Here is a 23,540-nt window from a genome sequence, read left to right as displayed (position 1 = left end):
AAACTAACTTGAGTTGTAAACTTCCACCTAGAGCACAATAACATTTAATTGAATAAAACATTTGGAGGGTTATGGTGGGGATTAAATGAAATAGATTTGGTGCACAATGAATACTATAATGGTGGTTATCATAACGCAAAATATCTTTCTATACAAAAGCAACACTGAAAGTCATTACACCTTTGGCCAACTAATGATGAACCCCAAGGGCAATCACGGTCCCTCGGACACCCCTCATTGACTCACTCACTCTGACTCACCTGACTGGTTTGGAACCACGCTGGTGGCCTGCAAGGCCCTGTTCTGTAGCAATGCTCCCACGGCACTTGTCACAGTTGGTTCTTTTGGGGGGCTCATCTGAGCCCGACCCTACAGAGGGTGAAAGAAGGACAGAGACAGCAGTTCTGTAATCTCAGGTATCACACAGGAGGTACAACAATTGCCACTTCGATCAGCAGCAGACTGGAGTCATTTCAGGGGGTCCCTGTACCCAGGGGAAGGGGGAACACATGTCCTCCACCCCAGTAAGCGTGGTTCCTGTCCTCCTTGCTGGTGCTTAAAGCCATATCTGGGTTTGTGGGCTCTCACCCCATAATTAAGCCTTTGGGGGAGTGGTAGTACATAAATCCTATCAAACTAGCTGTACGGAGACATAAGAAGTAATTTCATGTCAACAAGGGTAGTTATGGAACGGTTTACTTTTTCATTACAGTTGAAGATGATTTTGTTTTTTAACACACAGACAGAGAAGAAAAACAGAGATTGGCAGGCAGCAAATGTTTGTAACATGGAATCCCAACATCCCCACCGGCTCTCCCGGCAGATCTGCAGCTGATGAGTCTGGGAGCAGACCAGCAGCAGCAGCATAGTTACGCGAAAACAAAACAAGCACCAAAAGGCTTCTGAAGAGCTCCTTTCTACCTCCTTATGGTCCGACCTCTATTTCCATGGAAACTACCTTTCAAAGATAACCTGTAACTCAGAGTGAGAATTCCCACTTGGGCTAGGGTGGCGTTGAGATGACAGCAGGCAGCTTGTTCCCCATCCAAACAAAGCTATTTTTAGAGGCCCAGATTGGGCTTTTTTTGGGTAAGGGTATGACCCATTTTTTAAAGTTGATTATGTTTAAAATAGAAACACATTTCTGCCCGTGCTGCGAACAGCCCTTGAAAGAGAAAACGACGCCTCCCTTTTTGTTCCACTTCTGAATAAGCTGTGCTATTAGGCAAGGCCCCGAGTTGAAGCCGGCAGAGGGGAAACAAATAATGCTGTTCAGATATACTCTAGGGTGAGTGAAGGAATTCAGAAAGCAAGCATTTTTTCTTCTGTGTTCCCAATCACCACTTAGCTCTGGAAAACAAGGAGAGGAAGGAGGCCAAGTCACTGGTTATACTCAGGGATGTCCAGATGGCCTTCCTCAGGAACAAAAAGCGCTGACGTCTGCTGCTCGTTCTGCTCTCGGGTCCCACGGGAGAGACCGAGCTGCGTGGCCTGGTTAGAGGAACCATCCCCACAAATGTATCTCTCCCTCCACTGCTTTAGAAAGTGTAGGTAGAGTTAGAAACCTTTCCGAAATTAAGTTGAATTAAAGCCCAAAGTAGTCATATCCCTCCAAAACTGTGGTGCTTATCCAATAAACAGGAAACAACTTCCGGGGTGGGGGGAATTGCTGTCTAGTTGACCCCAACTCCTGGAGACCCCGTGTGTGGTGGGATAGAACTGCGCTTCATAGGGTCTTCCCATAGCTGATTTTTTTCAAAAGCAGATCATCAAGTCTTTTTTTCTGAGGCACCTCTGAGAGGACTCAAACTTCTAACCTTTGGGTTAGCAGCCAAGAGTGTTAATTGTTTGCACCACCCAGGGACTTCAGAGAGGGAAGAAAATGGGCCAGCGTGCTTATAGGAAGGGCAGAGGAACTGACATATTTTGAAGAACTATGTGCAAGGCAGTGAGCAAGGCATTTTACTGATGTTACTTATAATCCGCCCAACAACTCTGAAAGATACGTACTATCGACACCAAATTTTGCAGATGAAAGTGAATCTCAAAGAATTTTAGTAACTCACCCAAGTTAACCTATAGCTAATCAATTGTAGAACTGAAATTCAAACCTGACTGTGGATTCCAGAGTCCTGGCTCTTTCTACATTGTACTGCTTCCCATGCTATCATATGTATAAAGACTGAATCTCAAAAACTATATCTATCATAACCATCTCCCTCCCCTCCGCCCCGCCACCCACCCAACACATCTATTTTCTCCCTCCTGCGTTCCTTTCTATAGATTTATAGTATTATATCTGTCCAGGCTCTGGAGCTAAAAATGTAATCGTCAGCCTTGACCTCCCCCTCTTTACCCCATATCCGGTCAGTTTCACAGCCCCATAAATTATTTCTCAAATTATCTCTCACACACACACCCCCCAGTCCTCTCATTCCAGGCTCATTCTTTCCCTATGGCTGAGGCTGCTAACTAGTCTCCTGTCCAATGCATCTTAGACACCAGTTGCCAAGGCAATCTTTCTAAAATAGCCCATTCTATGCCATTGCAGTCTACAAGTGGACAGAAAAGCTGAGAAGGCCAGTGTGAAGAGACAGAAGAAAGCGAGAGCATAGCAGGAAGGAGAGCAGATGGAAGGAAGGACTGTCTGGGTTCCAGTGGCTTTCCACTTCCTGGTTCCAGGCCCTCAAGCCTGGCTGTCCTCCAATTTTAGGGCACCTCTCCAACCAATTCCTTTCTCTCCTCTCTGAACTAGTTCAGTCAAGGCCCTTCAGGATGTGGGCTGCCCCCTCATCATCCCATCCCCGGCCACTCTTCCACATGCTGGACATTTGGTGTGCCATGTCATCCCCACTCCAGCTCTAAGCTGGTGAGCCCATTTTTATTTTTAAGGGAAAAATGTTGCAGCCTTCCATGAATCACAGAGGCTTCCCTCCACAGCACTCTTATCTACGCCAACCACCACACTTTCTTATGGGTATTGCTTCCAAGGTAGCCTTCTTCTTTGGATTGCATATCCTTGATCACCCAGTTCCTACAGAGGAGATAGTTCATAACTATTTAAGGTGTGTGGGGAAAGAACTCAGAGTCTATCTTCTGTGGGGTCTACCCCCATTAGATACTGGCTTCAACAGAAATCTCAATGTGTTTGTTACACAAAGTATTCAGGAGAATTAAATCTTTTCTTAAAGTCTGAGCCATCCGTATGTTTTTATGCTGGACTGTAAGTTATGTCCCTGGGGTTGGACCTTTGATGTGCATGAAGTTGTTTGCTGCCTCAAGTTCCAGCTATGTTTATAGACTCATGGTCTCCCTGTCGGGTTGTCATTTTACCTGTTTTTGTACCATTTCTAACAGCTGCTTCCATTCATCCATGTACCCCTTTAACTTGTTGATTCTGTGGCTTTAAGTCAAAGGCTGAAAACCCCTCCTCTACAGAGTATATCACGGGAGCTGTAGGACAATGCCTTTGTGACACTTTTCCCCTCTTGGTCCACTGTCACTTCAGGGTCACCACTCTTTTCTGGTGGTTAAGGCTGATAATCACCTTTGGATAAACAGAGTTGCCCCTAATACTGTAGATACACTATGTATATAGTCAAGTCTTCATGCTAAGATGCTTTAAGTGTGTTAGAAATATCTTTTTCTATAACACCCAAAGGTGCTGTTGGCTGGAAACCATCCTGCAAAAGCAGCAGATCCCCACCGGAGCCAGTTACTGTTGTGAGGTCTCTGACACAATTCTTAGGATGGGCAATCGTGTTTCGCTGGCAAATCCTACCTGCTTGCTCCAGGCATGCAAGGGCACAAGAGCCACCACTAAGGGAGAGAGATTTACCTGGGCTCTGGATACCAATTTGGCTGCTGTCTGGGCTGGATCAAAGACTCGGCGAGAAGACTGATCCTTGCAGAAATTAATATGTCGATTGGCTGCTGTTTCATTAAATCTCCTCATACAATATGGGCATTGAATATAATCTGAATGTGAAGGTAACAATAAAAGGAAATTAATGCTTTAAAAAACAACTACGAAATGGAGGATATGAAAAAAATAGACGATGAACTCTGCTCGAGCCTGAAATAAGGTCCCAAGGTTTGGTCTGAGACAGCCTATTTCAGAGAGGGAGGCATGCAAGGGCTCAAATACGGGACATGGTGGGGAGAAAAATTTATCCCCCTACTCATTCAATTCAGTTCATGTGTCCTTCAAATGTTTACAGGGCATATCTTTTAGAAAACAGATTTAATTGTATTTAGGAAACTTACCAATTTAAATGAATTATTTAGTGAGTCCTCGTGTAAAAAAGCAGTCCCTGGGAGGTGCAAATGGTGAACGCTCTTGGCTGCTAACCAAAAGGTTAGAGGTTCAAGTCCACCCAAAGGCCTGGAGCTCAACTTCTGAAAAATAAGGCACCGAAAACCCTGTGGAGCACCGTTCTTCTCTGACACACATGGGGTCTCCTTGAATTGGAACTGACACTACAGAACTATGGCAACTAGTTAGTCGGCTGTTGCTTATGTAAAGAAAGTAGTCCTGGAATCTCAGAATGTGAGCATTGCAAGTTCAGAAGGCCATAGAAGATTCAAAAGCCCAGGTTGTGATGCTGAGTGGGACAGAAGGTCACACAGGAGTTACACAGCTACACAGGGAGATAAGTTGTTTCACAATGTGAGCTTAGAGGATGAGGTTTGAAGCCAATGTCACTGGCAAAGACACACTGCTTCAGCAGCAGCTGGATGTTTTCACATAACTTCTCAGTGAGGAGACAAATAATACGTGCAGGAAGGGGGTTAGTAAAAGGAAAGAAGGTGGAGGTCAAAAGAGAAACGGAGAAAGGGGGAAGAAGGGGTGATAGGAAAGTGGTTCCAGAAACAGCCTCGGCGTCCAGTGATCCCGATGTCCCAGGTGGCTCCCGTTGGCCCTAGGACTTCTGTGGTTCTGCGTAATATCCACTTTCCTCAAGTTGTCTTTCATTTGCAATTACCAGACATAATTGAATTGGCCAGTGAGAGGACTGGGAAGTGAGAACAAGCCAAGGTCTTCTTAGAACCTGGAGCTGCTCACAGCAAAGCCAGGTTGGAGCCTGTGCCTCTAAAGCAAGATGGGTTTTCTTTCCTTCTTTTTTCTTTTTGGCTTTTTTTTCTTTTGTCTTATCAGTACCAGTTTCTGTGGAGTTGACTACAACTCATGGCAACGCCATGTCTGTCAGAGTAGAACTGTGCTCCAAAGAGCTTTCCATGGCTGATGTTTCAGAAGTAGATTGCCAGCCCTTTCTTTCAAGGAACCCCTAGGTGGACTCAAATCTCCAACCTTTCAGCTAGCAGTCCAGTGTATAAACCACTTGTACTACCCAGGGACTCCTCTTTTGTCTTAGGCAACTTTAATGTGAATATGTGCCACACAAAAGCATAACTCTCTCCCCAGGATGGGTCTGAGACAGCACCAGCCTAAAACTCTGTACGGAAGTTTGGATTAATATATAGTCAAAATGTCTACAAGTGTGGGTGGATACATAATGCAGCGATGTCTTCATAGTCAAGAGCTTTTTGCAAGTCATCTTTTTAAGCAATTAGGAAGAGTGTTCTTTTTGAATAAACCATTGAATTAAAATGAATACACATAAAATATAAAAATGTTAGCACTTAGAAATTATCTAGCTAGCCTAACTCTTGATTTTAGTCTCTGTTAAGCAGTATCTAACCATTAATTCAATAGTTATTGAACATCTGCTATGTGCCCAGCACTGTTTTATACCTGGAATTATCTTCAGTCAAGGAGTAAGCATTCTAATACAGACACATATAAGTTTACATTTTCACATGATACTAAATGCCCTGAAAAAAAACCCAAAGAGGCCAGCATTGGGAAGGGATGAAGGCTCTGCAGTTGGTCTGACTGGTTTTGATTCCTAGCTCTTCATTTGCTATGTATACGAACTTAGCCAAGCTCCTCAGCCTACTGAACCTCCATTTCCTCAGTACCTAAACAGTAAACCAGCTTCCATCGAGCTGATTCTGACTCATGGTGACCCCATGTGTTTCAGACTCTCACTGTATTCCATAGGGCTTTCAATGCCTGATTCTTCTGAAGTAGATTACCAGGCCTTTCTCCTGAGGCACCCCGGGTAGATGTGAACCACCCAACCTTTCAGTTAGTAGTTGAGCACTTAACCATTTGTACCACCTACAAATCACCTATGATTTCATAGGTTGCTGTTAAGATTACTTGCTCAGCATACACCTGAATATTGACCAATTCTTTTTGGTATAGTGACTCTGTGTATTCCTTCCACCTTCTTTTGATGCTTCCTGCATTGCTTAATATTTTTCCCATAGAATCCTTCAATATTGCAACTTGAAGCTTGAATTTTTTTTTCACTTCTTTCAGCTTGAGAAATGCAGAGCATGTTTTTCCCTTTTGGTTTTCTAACTCTAGGTCTTTTCACATTTCGTTATAATACTTTACTTTGTCTTCTTAAGCCGCCCTTTGAAATCTTCTGTTCAGCTCTTTCACCTCATCATTTCTTCCTTTTCTTTTTGCTACCTTACATTCAACAGCAGCTCCACGCATCTGTCATTTTGTCATTCTGTGGTGGATTGTGTGTTGCTACAATGCTGGAAGCTATGTTACTGGGTATTTCAAATACCCGCAGGGTCACCCATGGTGGACAGGTTTCAGCAGAGCTTCCAGACTAAGACAGACTAGGAAGAAGGACCTGGCAGTCTACTTCTGAAAAAATTGGCCAGTGAAAACCTTACAAACAGCAGTGGAACACTGTGTGATATAGTGTTGGAAGATGAGCCCCTCAGGTTGGAAGGCACTCAAAAGATGACTGGTGGAGAGCTGCTTACTCGAAGTAGTCAAACTTACGGATGTGGAGAGAGTCAAGCTTTCTTTGTTGATGTAGCACAACTCAAAATGAGAGGAAACAGCTGCAAACATCCATTAATGATTGGAACATGGAATGTACTAAGTCCAAATCTAGGAGAATTGAAAGTCGTCAAAAATGAAATGGATCACATAAACTTCGGTATCCCAGGCGTTAGTGAGCTGAAATGGACTGGTATTGGGCATTTTGAATCAGACAATCATGTGGTGTATTATGCTGGGAATGACAAACTGAAGAGGAATGGCGTCACGTTCATCATCTAAAAGAACATTTCAAGATCAATCCTGAAGTACAATCCTGTCAGTCATAGGATAATATCTACATGCCTGTAAGGAAGACCAGCTAATAGTAGTATTATTCAAATTTACGCACCAACCACTAATCCTAAAGATGAGGAAACTGAATATTTTTTTACCAACTTCTATAGTCTGAAATTGACCAAACATGCAATCAAGATGCACTGATAATTACTGGCAATGGAATGCAAAAGTTGGAAACAAAGAAGAAGGATTGGTAGTTAGAAAACATGGCCTTGGTGATAGAAATGATGTTGGAGATCACATGATAGAATTTTTGTAAGACCAAGAACCTCTTCATTGCAAATACCTTTTATAACAACACAAACAGTGACTATACACATGGACCTCACCAGACAGAATACACAGAAATCAAATTTACTATATCTGTGGAAAGACATGATGGAAAGGCTTGATATCATCAGTCAGAACAAGGCCAGGGCTGACTTCAGAACTGACCATCAATTGCTCATATGCAAGTTCAAGTTGAAGCTGAAGAAAATTTGAACAAGTCCATGAGAGCCAAAATATGAACTTCAGTATATCCCACCTGAATTTAGAGACCATCTCAAGAACAGTTTTGATGCATTGAACGCTAATGACCCAAGATCAGATGAGTTGTGGAATGTCATCAAGGACATCATATGTGAAGAAAGCAAAAGGTCATTAAAGAGACAGGAAAGCAAAGATCAAAATGGATGTCAGAACAGACTCAATATACCTACAAGGCTAAAAACTCTATGCTAATGTACTTTTTGAAACTTCTAATGTGCTCCTGAGCCATGGCAGATGAAAATTGATGTGGCACAATGGCTAAGAGCTCAGCTGCTAGCCAGAAGTTCAGCAGTTCAAATCCACCAGTCGCTCCTTGGAAACCCTATGTGGCAATTTTAGTCTGTCCAACAGGGTGGCTATGAGTTGGAATCAACTTGATGGCAACAGGTTTGTTTTTTGGGTTTTAATGTGCTCCAGTCAGAGCTGTTATTATTAGCCAATTACAATGATGCCTCGAATCACATGGTTTCGTCTGCGTGGCATCTGCATGCATCGTTGTTTTTATAACCACTGATTTTGTCAAGTTTTGTGGTGTTTAGCTACAATATTGTGGTAACTAGTATTTGCGAACCAATAACTTTTTTTGAGAATGAAGTAGTAAGTAAAGGGAAAGAAACAGTGATATACAGAAATTACGATTTACGAGTAACATTAGTACAAAAAACATTACTAAGGATTCTGTATGGTCTGGTACGGGAGAAGGACCATTGGGTGGGGGGGGGGTGACACCATGAATTACCCCACTGGGTGACAACAACCCTAGTGATGCCACTTAGTGAAACGGCTTAGAAAAAGTAAAATAGAAAGTGCCATTATCATTCAAAATTCATTTAGGACAGTGCAGAAAATCATCTAGAACTTGGCTCTTGGCTTGGTGGTTATTTCTTCATTTTTACCAGCAGGAAAGTCAAGTTTTACATCAGAAATGCTGCTCCCATAAACCCTACTCACATAAGGCAAAGACAATGATTATGGCATTAACTGAGTTGCTTTCTTGACCCTACTTGTTCATATATTCATTGTTACCTTACTACTTTCTTGGCACTATATGCCACCAAGGAGAAAACAAATCTGAAGTGTGGTAGAAGGCAGAGCCAAGATGGCAAAGTAGTCAGATGCTTCCTGTGGTCCCTCTTACAACAAAGACCTGAAAAAATAAGTGAATCAATTATATATGACAATCTAGGAATGTTGAACATTAAAAGCAAAGTTGAAGAATTAGACTGAGTAGCAGGGGGAGAGAGAGATGGTTCAGAAACTGTAAGAAGTTGCCAGACTTGACCTGGTGGAAACTGGCACCACGCAGGCAGGATTGGCTACTGTGCGCGGTAAGGCAGGCAGTGTTGCTTGGGACATGCTTTCCACAGCAGGAGAGACCAAACAGTGGAGACTCTGCTCAACCCTCCAGAACCAGTGAGAAGTGGTGCTCAATCAACAACAGATAAGTAAATGCATCTAACCTACCGGTTGGAGCAAAAAAAGTCCCCTTTAGAAAGAAACTCTCCCCCATTTACCTGAACCCTCCCAGTGATTGCTGAGTTCCCTGGGCTGGAAGCAGGACCCATGGAGCATACTGAGCCATTCTCCTGGCTTTGGAGAGGGAACAAATTAACAAACAGGAAAAAAATAATCTGCCAGCTCCCCTAAGCTGGGAATTCAGGAAGGGCACAGCCCCTTTTCCTAGGTACAGGCATAAGTAGTCCACAGACTTTGAATGCCTTTCCCCACATAGACCTGTGTGGGCCTATTTCAACAGTGTAGGCCCTCATTAGCACAGTGCAACAGGGTATATACCTGAAGCCTATTTTCAACTATATCAGCTATAAGGGGGAGTGGCAGATTCGTGACATTGGATACCGCTCTGCTCATTAAGCAGGGTCCTCACCTACCCATATCAAGGGCTGGAGGACTGGTGGCTCCACCCATGCTACCTAGCCACTGGTGACAGGAGTCCAAGAATAAGTGCTCCCTCCCAATCCTTACAGCCAACAGCATTGGACCCCAGAGTCTGGCTGCAAAACCCACCCACCTACATATTCTAGGGAACAAGGATGAGCTTCCCTCCCAGACACCCAGGGGCAGCCATCAGCCCCCTGCATTGCTCATCGCATGACTCCTTGTTGCAGCCAGATACCTGTGCCTATGCCAATCACCTGTGCCTGTCTAGGACCTGCACCACACACTTGGTGACTGACTATCTGGACACCTGAGCTGAATCCATACAAGAAAAGTAAACAGACTCCTAGGCTCACATACCTAGTAATGGCTCTAATCACCTGATGACAGGACGTGAGAGCTTCAAAGATACCAATAACCAAACTAGCTCACATTACCAGCCTATTTGGGCATATCGAAACAAAACAAGAAGCTAGGACACAGTAAGCAAACATAAAATAAATAAATATAATAACTTATTTCTGGCTCGGAGACAACAGTCAATATCAGATCACATATAGAGACAGATCATGATGGCTTCAGCAAGTGCCCAAAACAAAGAATTAAGAAACTTTCCAGACGAAGAGAATTTTTTGGAAATACCAGAGGTAGAATTCAAAAGATTAACATAGAGAGCTGTTCAAGAGATCAGGAAGGAAATCAGGCAAAACACAGAACAAGCCAAAAAACACACAGATGAAACAATAGAGGAACTTAAGAAAGTTATACAAGAGCATAATGATAAATTTAATAGGCTGCAAGAATCCATAAAGAGACAGCAAACAGAAATCCAAAAGATTAACAATAAAATCTCAGAATTACACACTCAATAGAATGTCATAGGAGCAGAATTGAGGTAGTGGAAGTCAGAATTAGTGAGACTGAAGATAAAGCACTTGACACCAATATATTTGAGGAAAAATCAGACAAAAGAATTTTTAAAAATGAAGAAACCGTAAGAATTATGTGGGACTCTATCAAGAGGAATAACCTTCGACTGATTGGAACACCAGAACAGGGGGATAACAGAAAATACAGAGAATTGTTAAAGATCTATTGGCAGAAAACTTCCTTGATATCATGAGAGAGGAGAAGATACCTATCCAAGAAGCTCATTGAACCCTACACAAGGTAGATCCCAAAAGAAAGTCACCAAGACATGTTATAATCAAACTTGCTGTCATGGATTGAATCTTGCCCCGCCCCCAAAATATGTGTCAGCTTGGTTAGGCCATGATTCCCAGTATTGTGTGGCTGTCCTCCGTTTTGTGATTGTAATTTTATGTTGAGAGGATTAGAGTGGGATTGTAACACCACCCTTACTCAGGTCACCTCCCTGATCCAAGGTAAAGGGAGTTTCCCAGGGGTGTGGCCTGCACCACCTTTTATCTCTCAAGAGATAAAAAGAAAGGGAAGCAATCAGAGAGTTGGGGACTTCATACCACCAAGAAAGCAGCACCAGGAGCAGAGAACATCCTTTGAACACGGGCTCCCCGTGCCTGAGAAGATCCTCGACCAGGGGAAGCTTGAGGACAGGGATCTTCCTCCAGAGCTGACAGAGAAAGAAAGCTTTCCCCTGGAGCCGACGTTCTGAATTTGGACCTGTAACCTACTAGACTGTGAGAAAATAAATTTTCCTTTGTTAAAGCCATCCACTTGTGGTATTTCTGCTATGGCAGCACTAGATAACTAAGACACTTGCCAAATCCAAAGATAAAGAGAAAATTTTAAGAGCGGCTAGGGATAAACGAAAAGTCATCTACAAAGGAGAGTGAGTAAGACTAAGCTTACTACTCAGCAGAAACCACGCAGGCAAGAAGGCAACAGGATGACATATATAAAGCCTTGAAGGAAAAGAACTGCCAGCCAGAAGCATATATCCAGCAAAGCTATCGCTCAAATACAATTGCGAAATTAGGACATTTCCAGAGAAACAGAAATTAAGGGAGTTTCTAAAACCCAAACCAAAATTATAAGAAATATTAAAGGGAGTCCTCCAGTTAGAAAATCAATAACGTCAGATAACAACCCAAGACTAGAACACAGGACAAAACAACCACATATCAACCCAGACAGGGAAGTCACAAAAATACATCAAAGCTAAAACACTGAAAAGAGGGTAACAGAGACATCAATATGTAAGAGATGACAACATTAAAAAAAAAAAGAGGGACTAAATGATGTAGTTTTAGATCTTTCATATGGAGAGGAAGTCAAGGCAATATAAAGAAATAAAAGATTGGCTTAAACTTAGAAAAATATATGTAAATATTGAGATAACCACAAAGGAAACTAACAATCCTACAAATCAAAATTAAAAACAAGAAAAACATAAAGACTCAGAGAATACAAAATCAACAACAAAAAGGTGAAAAGAAAATACATAAAAATGACTCAGCACAGAAAATTAAATGCAACAAAGAAACAGTCAATGACACACAAAAAAAGACATCAAAATGACAGCACTGAACTCATACCTATCAATAATTACACTGAATCTAACGGACTAAATGTACCAATAAAGAGACAGAGTGGTGGAATGGATAAAAAAAAAAACAGGACCTGTCTATACGCTGCCTACAAGAGACACACCTTAAAGACACAAACTAAAACTCAAAGGATGGAAGAAAATATATCAAGCAAATAACAATCAAAAAACAGCACAAGTGGCAATATTAATCTCTGACAAAATAGACTTTAAAGCAAAATCCACCACAAAGGATAAGGAAGGACACTATATAATAATTAAAGGGTCAATAGACCAGGAAGATATAACCATAATAAATAGTTATGCACCTAATGACAGGTCTCCAAAATAACACAAAACAAACTTTAATAGCATTGAAAAGAGAAATAGCGCCATAATAATAGTAGGAGACTTCAACACACCACTTTCGGTGAAGGACAGAACATCCAGAAAGAAGCTCAATAAAGACAAAGAAGATCTAAACACCACAGTCAACCAACTTGATTTCATAGACATATATAGAACACTCCACCCAACAGCAGCCAACTACCCTTTCTTTTTCAAAGCACATTAAACATTCTCCAGAATAGACCACATATTAGTCCACAAAGCAAGCCTTAACAGAATCGAAAGCATCAAAATATTACAAAGCATCTTTTCTGACCATAAAGCCATAAAAGTAAAAATCAATAACAGAAAAAGCAGGGGAAAAAGACCCAAACACATGGAAATTGAACAACACCTTGCTCAAAAAAACTACTGGGTTATTTCTTGTTGTTGTTAGGTGCTGTCGAGTTGGTTCCGACTTATAGCCACCCTATGCACAACAGAACGAAACACTGCCCGGTCCTGCTCCATCCTTAAAATCGTTGTTATGCTTGAACTCATTGTTGCAGCCACTGTGTCAATCCACCTCGTTGAGGGTCTTGCTCTTTTCCGCTGACCCTGTACTCTGCCAAGCATGATGTCCTTCTCAGGGACTGATCCCTCCTGACAACATGTCCAAAGTATGTAAGACGCAGTCTCGCCATCCTTACTTCTAAGGAGCATTCTGGTTGTACTTCTTCTAAGACAGATTTGTTTGTTCTTTTGGCAGTCCATGGTATATTCAATATTCTTTGCCAACACCACAATTCAAAGGTGTCAACTCTTTTTCCATTTTCCTTATTCATTGTCCAGCTTTCACATGCATATGATGCGATTGAAAATACCATGGCTTGGGTCAGGTGCACCTTAGTCTTCAAGGTGACATCTTTGCTCTTCAACACTTTGAAGAGGTCCTTTGCAGCAGATTTGCCCAATGCAATGCGTCTTTTGATTTCTTGACTGCTGCTTCCATGGCTATTGATTGTAGATCCAAGTAAAATGACATCTTTGACAACTTCAATCTTTTCTCCGTTTATCATGATGTTGCTCATTGGTCCGGTTGTGAGGATTTTTGTTTTCTTTATGTTGAGGTGTAATCCATACTGAAGGCTGTGGTTTTTGATCTTCATTAGTAAGTACTTCAAGCCCTCTTCACTTCCAGCAAGCAATGTTGTGTCATCTGCATAACGCAGGTTCTTAATGAGCCTTCCTCCAATCTTGATGCCCCGTTCTTCTTCATGTAGTCCAGCTTCTCAGATTATTTGTTCAGCATACAGATTAAATAGGTATGGTGAAAAAATACAACCCTGACGCACACCTTTCCTGGCTTTAAACCAAGCAGTATGCCCTTGTTCTGTCCAAACAACTGCCTCTTCATCTATGTAAAGGTTCCTCATGAGCACAATTAAGTGTTCTGAAATTCCCATTCTTCGCGGTGTTATCCATAGTTTCTTATGATCCACAAAGTCAAATGCCTTTGCATAATCAATAAAACACAGGTAAAAATCCTTCGGGTATTCTCTGCTTTCAGCCAGGATCCACCTGACATCAGCAATGATATCCCTGGTTCCACATCCTCTTCTGAAACTGGCCTGAATTTCTGGCAGTTCCCTGTTGATATACTGCTGCAGCCATTTTTGAATGATCTTCAGCAAAATTTTGCTTGTGTGTGATATTAATGATATTGTTCAATAATTTCCACATTTGGTTGGATCACCTTTCTTGGGAATAGGCATAAATATGGATCTCTTCCAGTCAGTTGGCCAGGAAGCTGTCTTCCATATTTCTTGGCATAGACGAGTGAGCACCTCCAGTGCTGCATCTGTTTGTTGAAACATCTCAATTGATATTCCATCAATTCCTGGAGCCTTATTTTTCACCAATGCCTTCAGAGCAGCTTGGAGTTTTTCCTTCAGTACCATGGAGGACAGGTTTCAGCTGAGCTTCCAGACTAAGACGGAATAGGAAGAAGGACCCGGCAGTTTACTTCTGAAAAGTGAAAACCTTATGAATAGCAGCAGAATATTGTCTGATATAGTGCTGAAAGATGAGCCCCCCAGTTTGGAAGGCACTCAAAAGATGAATGGGGAAGAGCTGCATCCTCAAAATAGCATTGACCTCAATGACGTGGATGGAGTAAAGCTTTTGGAACCTTCATTTGCTGATGTGGCATGACTCAAAATGAGAAGAAACAGCTGCAAACATCCATTAATAATCGAACCTGGAATGTACAAAGTATGAATCTAGGAAAATTGGAAATCGTCAAAAATGAAATGGAACACATAAACATCGATATCCTAGGCATTAGTGAGCTGAAATGGACTGGTATTGGCCATTTTGAATTGGACAATCATATAGTCTACTATGCTGGGAATTACAACTCGAAGAGGAATGGTGTTGCATTCATCATCAAAAGGAACATTTCAAGGTCTATCCTGAAGTACAACGCTGTCAGTGATAGGATAATATCCATACGCCTACAAGGAAGACCAGTTAATATGACTATTATTCAAATTTACGCACCAACCACTAGGGCCAAAGATGAAGAAATAGAAGATTTTTATCAGCTGCTGCAGTCTGAAATTGATCAAACATGCAATCAAGATGCATTGATAATTACTGGTGATTGGAATGCGGAAGTTGGAAACAAAGAAGAAGGATCATTAGTTAGAAAATATGGCCTTGATGATAGAAACAATGCCAGAGATCGAATGATAGAATTTTGCAAGACCAACGACTTTTTCATTGCAAATACCTTCTTTCACCAACATAAACGGCGGCTATACACATGGACCTCGCCAGATGGAACACACAGAAATCAAATGGACTACATCTGTGGAAAGAGACAATGGAAAAGCTCAATATCATCAGTCAGAACAAGGCCAGGGGCCGACTGTGGAACAGACTATCAATTGCTCATATGCAAGTTCAAGCTGAAATTGAAGAAAATCAGAGCAAGTCCATGAGAGCCAAAATATGACCTTGAGTATATCCCACCTGAATTTAGAGACCATCTCAAGAATAGATTTGACACATTGAACACTAGTGACCGAAGACCAGACGAGTTGTGGAATGACATCATCCATGAAGAAAGCAAGAGGCCACTGAAAAGACAGGAGAGAAAGAAAAGACCAAGATGGATGTCAGAGGAGACTCTGAAACTTCCTCTTGAGCATCGAGCGGCTGAAGCAAAAGGAAGAATTGATGAAGTAAAAGAACTGAACAGAAGATTTCAAAGTGCCTCTCCAGAAGACAAAGTAAAGTATTATAATGACATGTGCAGAGAGCTGGAGATGGAAAACCAAAAGGGAAGAACACGCTCGGCGTTTCTCAAGCTGAAAGAACTGAAGAAAAAATTCAAGCCTCGAGTTGCAATAGTGAAGGATTCCATGGGGAAAATATTAAATGATGCAGGAAGCATCAAAAGAAGATGGAAAGAATACACAGAGTTATTATACCAAAAAGAAGTAGTCAATATTCAACCATTTCAAGAGGTGGCATATGATCAGGAACTGATGGTACTGGGTTATAGAAAAAAATAAGAACGGAAAAAAGAAATTCACAGAATGAAAACGCATCCTACCAGAACCTTTGGGACACAGCAAAAGCATGTTCAATTCATAGCTCAGAGGTCAATTTAAAAATAAATACACACATCCAAAAAGAAGAAAGACTAAAATCAAAACATTAACCCTACAACTCGAACAAATAAAAAGAGAGCATCAAAAGAAGCCCTCGGAGACCAAAAGAAAACAAGTAATAAAATTAGAGCCAAATTAAATGAAATAGAGAATAGAAAAACAATTGAAAGAGCTAAGAAGACCAAAACTTTTTCTTTGAAAACCTCAACAAAATCGATAAACCATTGGCCAAACTGACAAAAGAAAAACAGGAGAGGAAGCAACCCGAGTAAGAAATGAGATGGGTGATATCACAACAGACCCAACTAAAATTAGAAGAATCATAACAATACTATGAAAAATTGTACTCCAAGAAATTTGAAAACCCAAAGGAAAGGGACAAATTTCTAGAAACACACTACCTACCTAAACTAACACAAACAGTGGTAGAACAACTAAATAAACCTACAACAAAAGAAGAGACTGAAAAGGCAGTTTACAAACTCCAACAACAACAACAAAAAGCCCTGGCCCTGACAAATTCAGTGGAGAATTCTACCAAACTTTCAGAGAAGAGTTAACACCACTACTACTAAAGGTATTTGAGAGCATAGAAAAGGACAGATTACTCGGAAACTCATTCTATGAACCCAGCATAACCCTGATACCAAAACCAGGTAAAGACACCACAAAAAAAGAAAACTACAGACTAAAATCCCTCATGAACATAGATGCAAAACTCAACAAAATTCTAGCCAATAGAACTCAACAATGTATCAAAAAAATAATTCACCCTGACCAAGTAGGATTCATAGCAGGTATGGATGGAGGGTTCAACATTAGAAAAACAATTAATATAATCCATCATATAAATAAAACAAAAGATAAGAACAACATGATCTTATCAATTGATGTAGAAAAGGCATTTGACAAAGTCCAACACATATTCATGATAAAAACTCTCAGCAAAATAGGAATAGAAGGGAAATTCCTCAACATAATAAAGACCATTTATACAAAGCCAACAGCCAACATCATCCTAAATGGAGAGAGTCTGAAAGCATTGCCTTTGAGAACGAGAACCAGACAAGGATGCCCTTTATCACCACTCTTACTGGACATTGTGCTGGAGGTCCTAGCTAGAGGAATTAAGCTAGAAAAAGAAATAAAGGGCATCTAGATTGGTTACGAAGAAGTAAAAGTATCCCAATTTGCAGATGATATGATCTTATACACAGAAAACCCCGAAGAATCCACAAGAAAACTACTGGAATAGAAGATTTCAGCAAATTATCAGGATACAAGATAAACATACAAAAATCAGATGGATTCCTCTACACCAACAAAGAGAACTTCAAAGAGTAAATCATCAAGTCAATACCATTTTACAATAGCCCCCAAGAAGATAAAACACTTAGACATAAATCCAACCAGAGGAGTAAAAGACCTATACAAAGAAAACTACAAGACATTACTGCAATAAACTAAAAGACACCTATGTAAGTGGAAAAACATATCTTGTTCATTGTCATGGATTGAATTATGTTCCCCTAAAAATGTGTGTATCAATTTATCTGGGCCATGATTCCCAGTATTGTGTGGTTGTCTTCTATTTTGTGATTGTAATTTTATGTTAAAGAGGATTAGGGTGGGATTGTAACACCCTTATTAATGTCACATCTCTAATCCAACGTAAAGGGAGTTTCCCTAGGATGTGGCCTGCACCACCTTTTATCTTACAAGAGATAAAAGGAAAGGGAAGTGCCCAGAGAGTTGGGGACCTCATACCACCAAAAAAGAAGCACCAGGAGCAGAGCGCATCCTTTGCACCCAGGGCCTGCACAGAGAAGCTCCTAGTCCAAGGGAAGAATGACTAGAAGGACCTTCCTGCAGAGCCAATAGACAGAGAAAGCCTTCCGCTGGAGCTGATGCCCTGAATTTGGACTTCTAGCCTACTAAAAAAAAAATAGACTGTGAGAAAATAAATTTCTCTTTGTTACAGCCATCCACTTGTGGTATTTGTTATAGCAGCCCTAGATGACTAAGAGACTCATAGACAGGAAGACTCAACATTGTGAAAATGTCAATTCTACCCAAAGCAATCTACAAATACAGTGCAGTCCTGATCCAAATTCCAACGACATTTTTTTTTAATTAATTTTTATTAAGCTTCAAGTGAACATTTACCATTCCAATCAGTCTGTCACATGTAAGTTTACACACATCTACTCCCTTCTCCCACTTGCTCTCCCCCTATTGAGTCAGCCCTTACAGTCTCTCGTTTCATGCCAATTTTGCCATCTTCCCTCTCTCTCTATCTTCCCATCCCCCCTCCAGTCAAGAGTTGCCAACACACTCTCCAGTGTCCACCTGATTTAATTAGCTCTCTCTTCATCGGCATCTCTCTCCCCCCCACTGACCAGTCCTTTTCATGCCTGATGATTTGTCTTCGGGGATGGTTCCTGTCCTGTGTCATCAGACGTTCTGGGGAGCATTGTCTCTGGGATTCCTCTAGTCTCAATCATACCATTAGGTATGTTCTTTTCATGAGAATTTGGGGTCTGTATCCCATTGGTCTCCTGCTCCCTCAGGAGTTGTCTGTTGTGTTCCCTGACAGGGCAGACATCGATTGTGGCTGGGCACCAACTAGTTCTTCTGGTCTCAGGATAAGGTAGGTCTCTGGTTCATGTGGCCCTTTCTGTCTCTTGGATTCTTAGTTGTCCAACGACATTTTTTAATGAGATGGAGAAACAAATCACCAACTCCATTTGGAAAGGGAAGACGCTCCAGATAAGTAAAGCATTTCTGAAGAAAAAGAACAAAGTGGGAGGCCTCACACTACCTGATTTTAGAACCTATTATGCCAACACAGCAGTCAAAACAGCCTGGTACTGGTACAACAACAGATACACAGACCAGTGGAACAGAATTGAGAATCTAGATATAAATTCATCCACCTATGAGCAGCTGATATTTGACAAAGGCCCAAAGTCTGTTAAATGGGGAAAAGACAGTCTGTTTAACAAATGGTGCTGGCATAACTGGATATTCATCTGCAAAAAAATGAAACAAGACCCATACCTCACACCATGCACAAAAACTAACTCAAAATGGATTAAAGACCTAAAAAAAAAATCTAAAAGGATAAAGATCATGGAAGAAAAAGTGGGGACAGCACTAGGAGCCCTAATACATGATATAAATGGGATACAAAACATTACTAACAATGCGCAAACACCAGAAGAGAAACTAGATAACTGGGGTCTCCTAAAAATCAAACACTTATGTTCATCCAAAGACTTCACCGAAAGAGTAAAAAGACAACCTACAAAAAAAACTGGGAAAAACTTTTGGCTAAGACATATCCAATCAGAGTCTAATCTCTAAAATCTACAAAATATTGCAAAATCTCAACAACAAAAGGACAAATAACCCAATTAAAAAAATGGGCAAAGGATATGAACAGGCACTTCACCAAAGAAGACAGGCTGCTAACAGATACATGGAGAAATACGATCATTAGCCATTAGAGAAATGCAAATCAAAACTACAATGAGATATCATCTCACCACAACAAGGCTGTCATTAATCCAAAAAACACAAAATAATAAATGTTGGAGAGACTCGAACACTTATACACTGCTGGTGGGAATGTAGAATAGTATAACTACTTTGGAAATCGATTTGACGCTTCCTTAAGAGGCAAGAAATAGAACAATCATACGATCCAGTAATCCCACTCCTTGGAATATATCCTAGAAAAATAAGAGCTGTCACACTATTAAATACATGCATACCCACATTCATTGTACCACTGTTCACAACAGCAAAAATATGGAAACAACCTAGGTGCCCATCAACAAATGAATGGATAAACAAATTATGGTATATCCACACAATGAAATACTACTCAAACATAAAGAGCAACGATGACTCCAAGAAACATCTCATAACATGAAGGAATCTGGAAGACATTATGCTGAGTGAAATTAGTCATAAAAGTACAAATATTGTATGAGATCACCATTATAAGAACTCAAGAAAAGGTTTAAACATAGAAGAAAACATTCTTTGATGGTTATGAGGGTGGGGAGGCAGGGAGAGAGGTATTCACTAATTAGATAGTAGACAAGAATTATCTTAGGTGAAGGGAAGGACAACACACAATGCAGGGGAAGTCAGCACAATTGGACTAAACCAAAAGCTAAGATATTTCCCGAATACAACTTCGAGGGACAGACTAGCAGGAGCTGGAGTCTGGGGACCATGGTTTCAGGCAACATCTACGTCAATTGGCATAACAAAATTTATTAAGAAAACGTTCTGCCTTCCACTTTGGTGAGTGGCGTCTGGGGTCTTAAAAGCTAGAGAGCGGCCATGTGAAATGTATCAATTGGTCCCAATCCACCTGGAGGAAAGGATAATGAAGAACACGAAAGACACAAGGAAAATATTAGCCCAAGAATCAAAAGGTCCACATAAACCAGAGACTCCATCAGCCTGAGACCAGAAGAACTAGATGATGCCTGGCTACCACCAAGACCGCCCTGATAGGGAACACAACAGAGAGTCCCTGAAGGAGCAGGAAAAACTGTGGTGTAGAATTCAAATTATAGTGAAGAAACCAGACTTCACAGTCTGACTGAGACTGGAGGAACCCCAGAAGACATGGCCCCTGGACTCTCTGTTAACCCAGAACTAAAACCATTCCCAAAGCCAACTCTTCAGACAAAGATTTGACTGGACTATAAGATATAAAGATAGTCGTGGAGAGTGTGCTTCTCAGTTCAAATAGATACAGGAGACGAAATGGGCAGCTCCTGTCTGGAGGTGAGATGAAAGGGTAGAAAGGGATAGAAGCTGGTTGAATGGACATGGGAAATTCAGGGTGGAAAGGAGTTGTTGTGTGCTGACATGTTGTACAGATAGGAACTAGGGTCACATAACAATGTGTGTATAAATTTCTGTATGAGAAACCAACTTGAGCTGTAATCTTTCAGTTAAAGCACAATAAAAAAAAAAACCTAAAAATCTGAAGTGCGTTCCCTTGCCAACAAAAATCTCAGAGATGACTAGAGAACTAACAAAAACCTCAGAGGTGGCTAGAGGACTAGACAAATAAACAATCAGACCTCCATAGGATAAGTTGTGAGAAGTACGGGGACCTCTGGGAGCCCATGGGAGGGGCCTGCAGCCTAGCCGTAGGGAGGCCGGTAAGAGGTCCTGCAGCTGAGCACTCAGGAGTACTGGTTATATTTATTTTGAACTCCAAATACTCTGAAAATGGAAAAAGTATTTTTCTACCACAAAAATCTGAACATAGCCTGACTGAGCTACATGTTCCACCTTTATTTCAATGGTTTCCTCTGCCAATTGATGTAATAAAACCTCCACGTACTACTTATTTTAACAAATAATGATTTTTTAAAAGTCTATCTACAAATGGATCCTACAGAACATGGGGAAGGTGGCAAGATCCTACAGAAAATTAAAGTAGAAAACAAGCATCATTTTAAAAGGCAAGCATTTCATTGAGTACCTATGACTAGGTAGCCCTATGAGATGGTGACAGAATGAGGCTTCGCAGAATAATCCCTATTGTAAATATTGTTCTGCAATCAACGCCCATGGAAGCACCAGTTGAGAAATCAAAACACACCTTGCGTTGGGCAAATCTGCTGCAAAGGACCTCTTTAAAGTGTTGAAAAGCAAAGATGTCACTTTGAAGACTAAGGTGTACCTGACCCAAGCCATGGTATTTTCAACCGCCTCATATGTATCTGAAAGCCGGACAACGAATGAGGAAGACCAGAGAAGAATTGACGCCTTTGAATTGTGGTGTTGGCAGAGAATATTGAATATACCATGGATTGCCAAAAGAACAAACAAATCTGTCTCGGAAGAAATACAACCAGAATGCTCCTTAGAAGCAAGGATGGTGAGCTTGCATATTACATACTTTGGACACGTTGTCAGGAGGGATCAGTCCCTGGAGAAGGACATCATGCTTGGTAAAGTAGAGGGTCAACAAAAAGAGGAAGACCCTCAGCAAGATGGACTGACACAGTGGCTGCAACAATGGGCTCAGGCTTAACAACGGCTCTGAGGATGGTGCAAGACCAGGCAATATTTTGTTCTGTGGTACATTGGGTCGCTATGAGTCAGACCCAGCTGGACGACACCAAACAACATCATATATATTCTATATCACTGTCCCCATAAACTGTCACAACATCCTGGAAATCTGAATCATTGGCAGATTTATATCAGGAAGAATTAGAATAAACATAAATCATGCTGGGGAAAAAATACAAATTATTTGCAAACTCATGCACAGTGGAAAAAAAAACAACATATTAATTATAACTGCTGTATGTGTTAAATTTTCTAGTGCTTAAACTTGAGAATACGAGACTAATATAAAATGGTTGCACAATCGGAAGAATTTAATAGTGATGAAAATGTGCTATTTCATATGGTAACCTTTGTTTGGTGCATAAATTTATAATAAGGGCACAGAAAGGAATTTAATTATAAAATTATATTTTAGCATAAAAATGTAAAGGGCGGGCAGATAAATAGTACATTTGATGAGGCCTTGCAAAAGGAATGATTTTTTTTAAAAAAAGAAACAATAATCCCCACATTTTGGACCCAACAGAGTAATGAGAAAAATGCACAGAGCAGGACATCTGACATGGTCGCACTTATTCACCTAAAGAAGCATAAGGTAGCCATCAACTCTGAGGCTTCTGCTATTGAAATGAAGATAGTTCTCACGAAAGACGTTTTTGCTATTATGAAGCTTACTACCAAAGCACAATTCTTATCTATTTACTGCATGTCTTATGACAACACATTATTTTAAACTATATTTTCATTTAATGCACTGCCATTCAGTTGATTCCGATTCATAGTGACCCTATAGGACAGAGTAGAACTGCCCCATAGGGTTTCCAAGGAGAAGCTGGTAGATTTAAACTGCTGATCTTTTGGTTAGCAGCCAAACACTTAACGAGCACACCACTAAAAAAAAAAAAATTTTTTTTTTTTTTTTTTACAGTGGGGCTCCTATTTTCATTTCATACCCAACAATAAAAAAGTGAGGCAATTATTAAGATTTTCTGCTATAGAAGTTCAGATACTTTTTTCCAGATGACTTTCATAGTATGATTGTAGTGTTTTATTTTTTAAAATGAATTTTTTGAGGGATAATTTACACGAAATAAAATGTACCTATTCCAAGTGTGCACTTTTTCTATTCTAAATGTCTTAGATTTTTACCCATAGAATCCTTCAGTACTGCAACTTGAAGCTTGGGTTTTCATTTCTTTCAGCTTGAAAAATTCTGATGGTGTTTTGGTTTTCTAACTCTAGGTCTTTGCAAATTTCATCATAATATTTTATTTAT

The 23,540-nt window shown here is 40.7% G+C and overlaps 1 protein-coding gene across 1 annotated transcript in view; it reads right to left on the bottom strand.

Moving 5' to 3' along the window:
- Positions 1-23,540, bottom strand: part of ZC2HC1B (zinc finger C2HC-type containing 1B) — a 64,425-nt gene that overhangs the window by 8,589 nt on the left and 32,296 nt on the right. Inside the window, exons 5-6 of the mRNA XM_003403978.4 lie at positions 3,839-3,978; positions 261-369 (exon numbers count right to left, since the gene is read on the bottom strand). Of these exons, the coding sequence (XP_003404026.1) occupies positions 261-369; positions 3,839-3,978 (249 nt within the window). The remainder of the gene's footprint in view (positions 1-260; positions 370-3,838; positions 3,979-23,540) is intronic.

The sequence above is a fragment of the Loxodonta africana genome, chromosome 1 (genome assembly GCF_030014295.1).
Source record: "Loxodonta africana isolate mLoxAfr1 chromosome 1, mLoxAfr1.hap2, whole genome shotgun sequence".
In the NCBI taxonomy this organism is placed as follows: Eukaryota; Metazoa; Chordata; class Mammalia; order Proboscidea; family Elephantidae; genus Loxodonta; species Loxodonta africana.
Note: the sequence above shows the minus strand (reverse complement) of the source record. Positions and strands in the feature narration are given on the sequence as shown.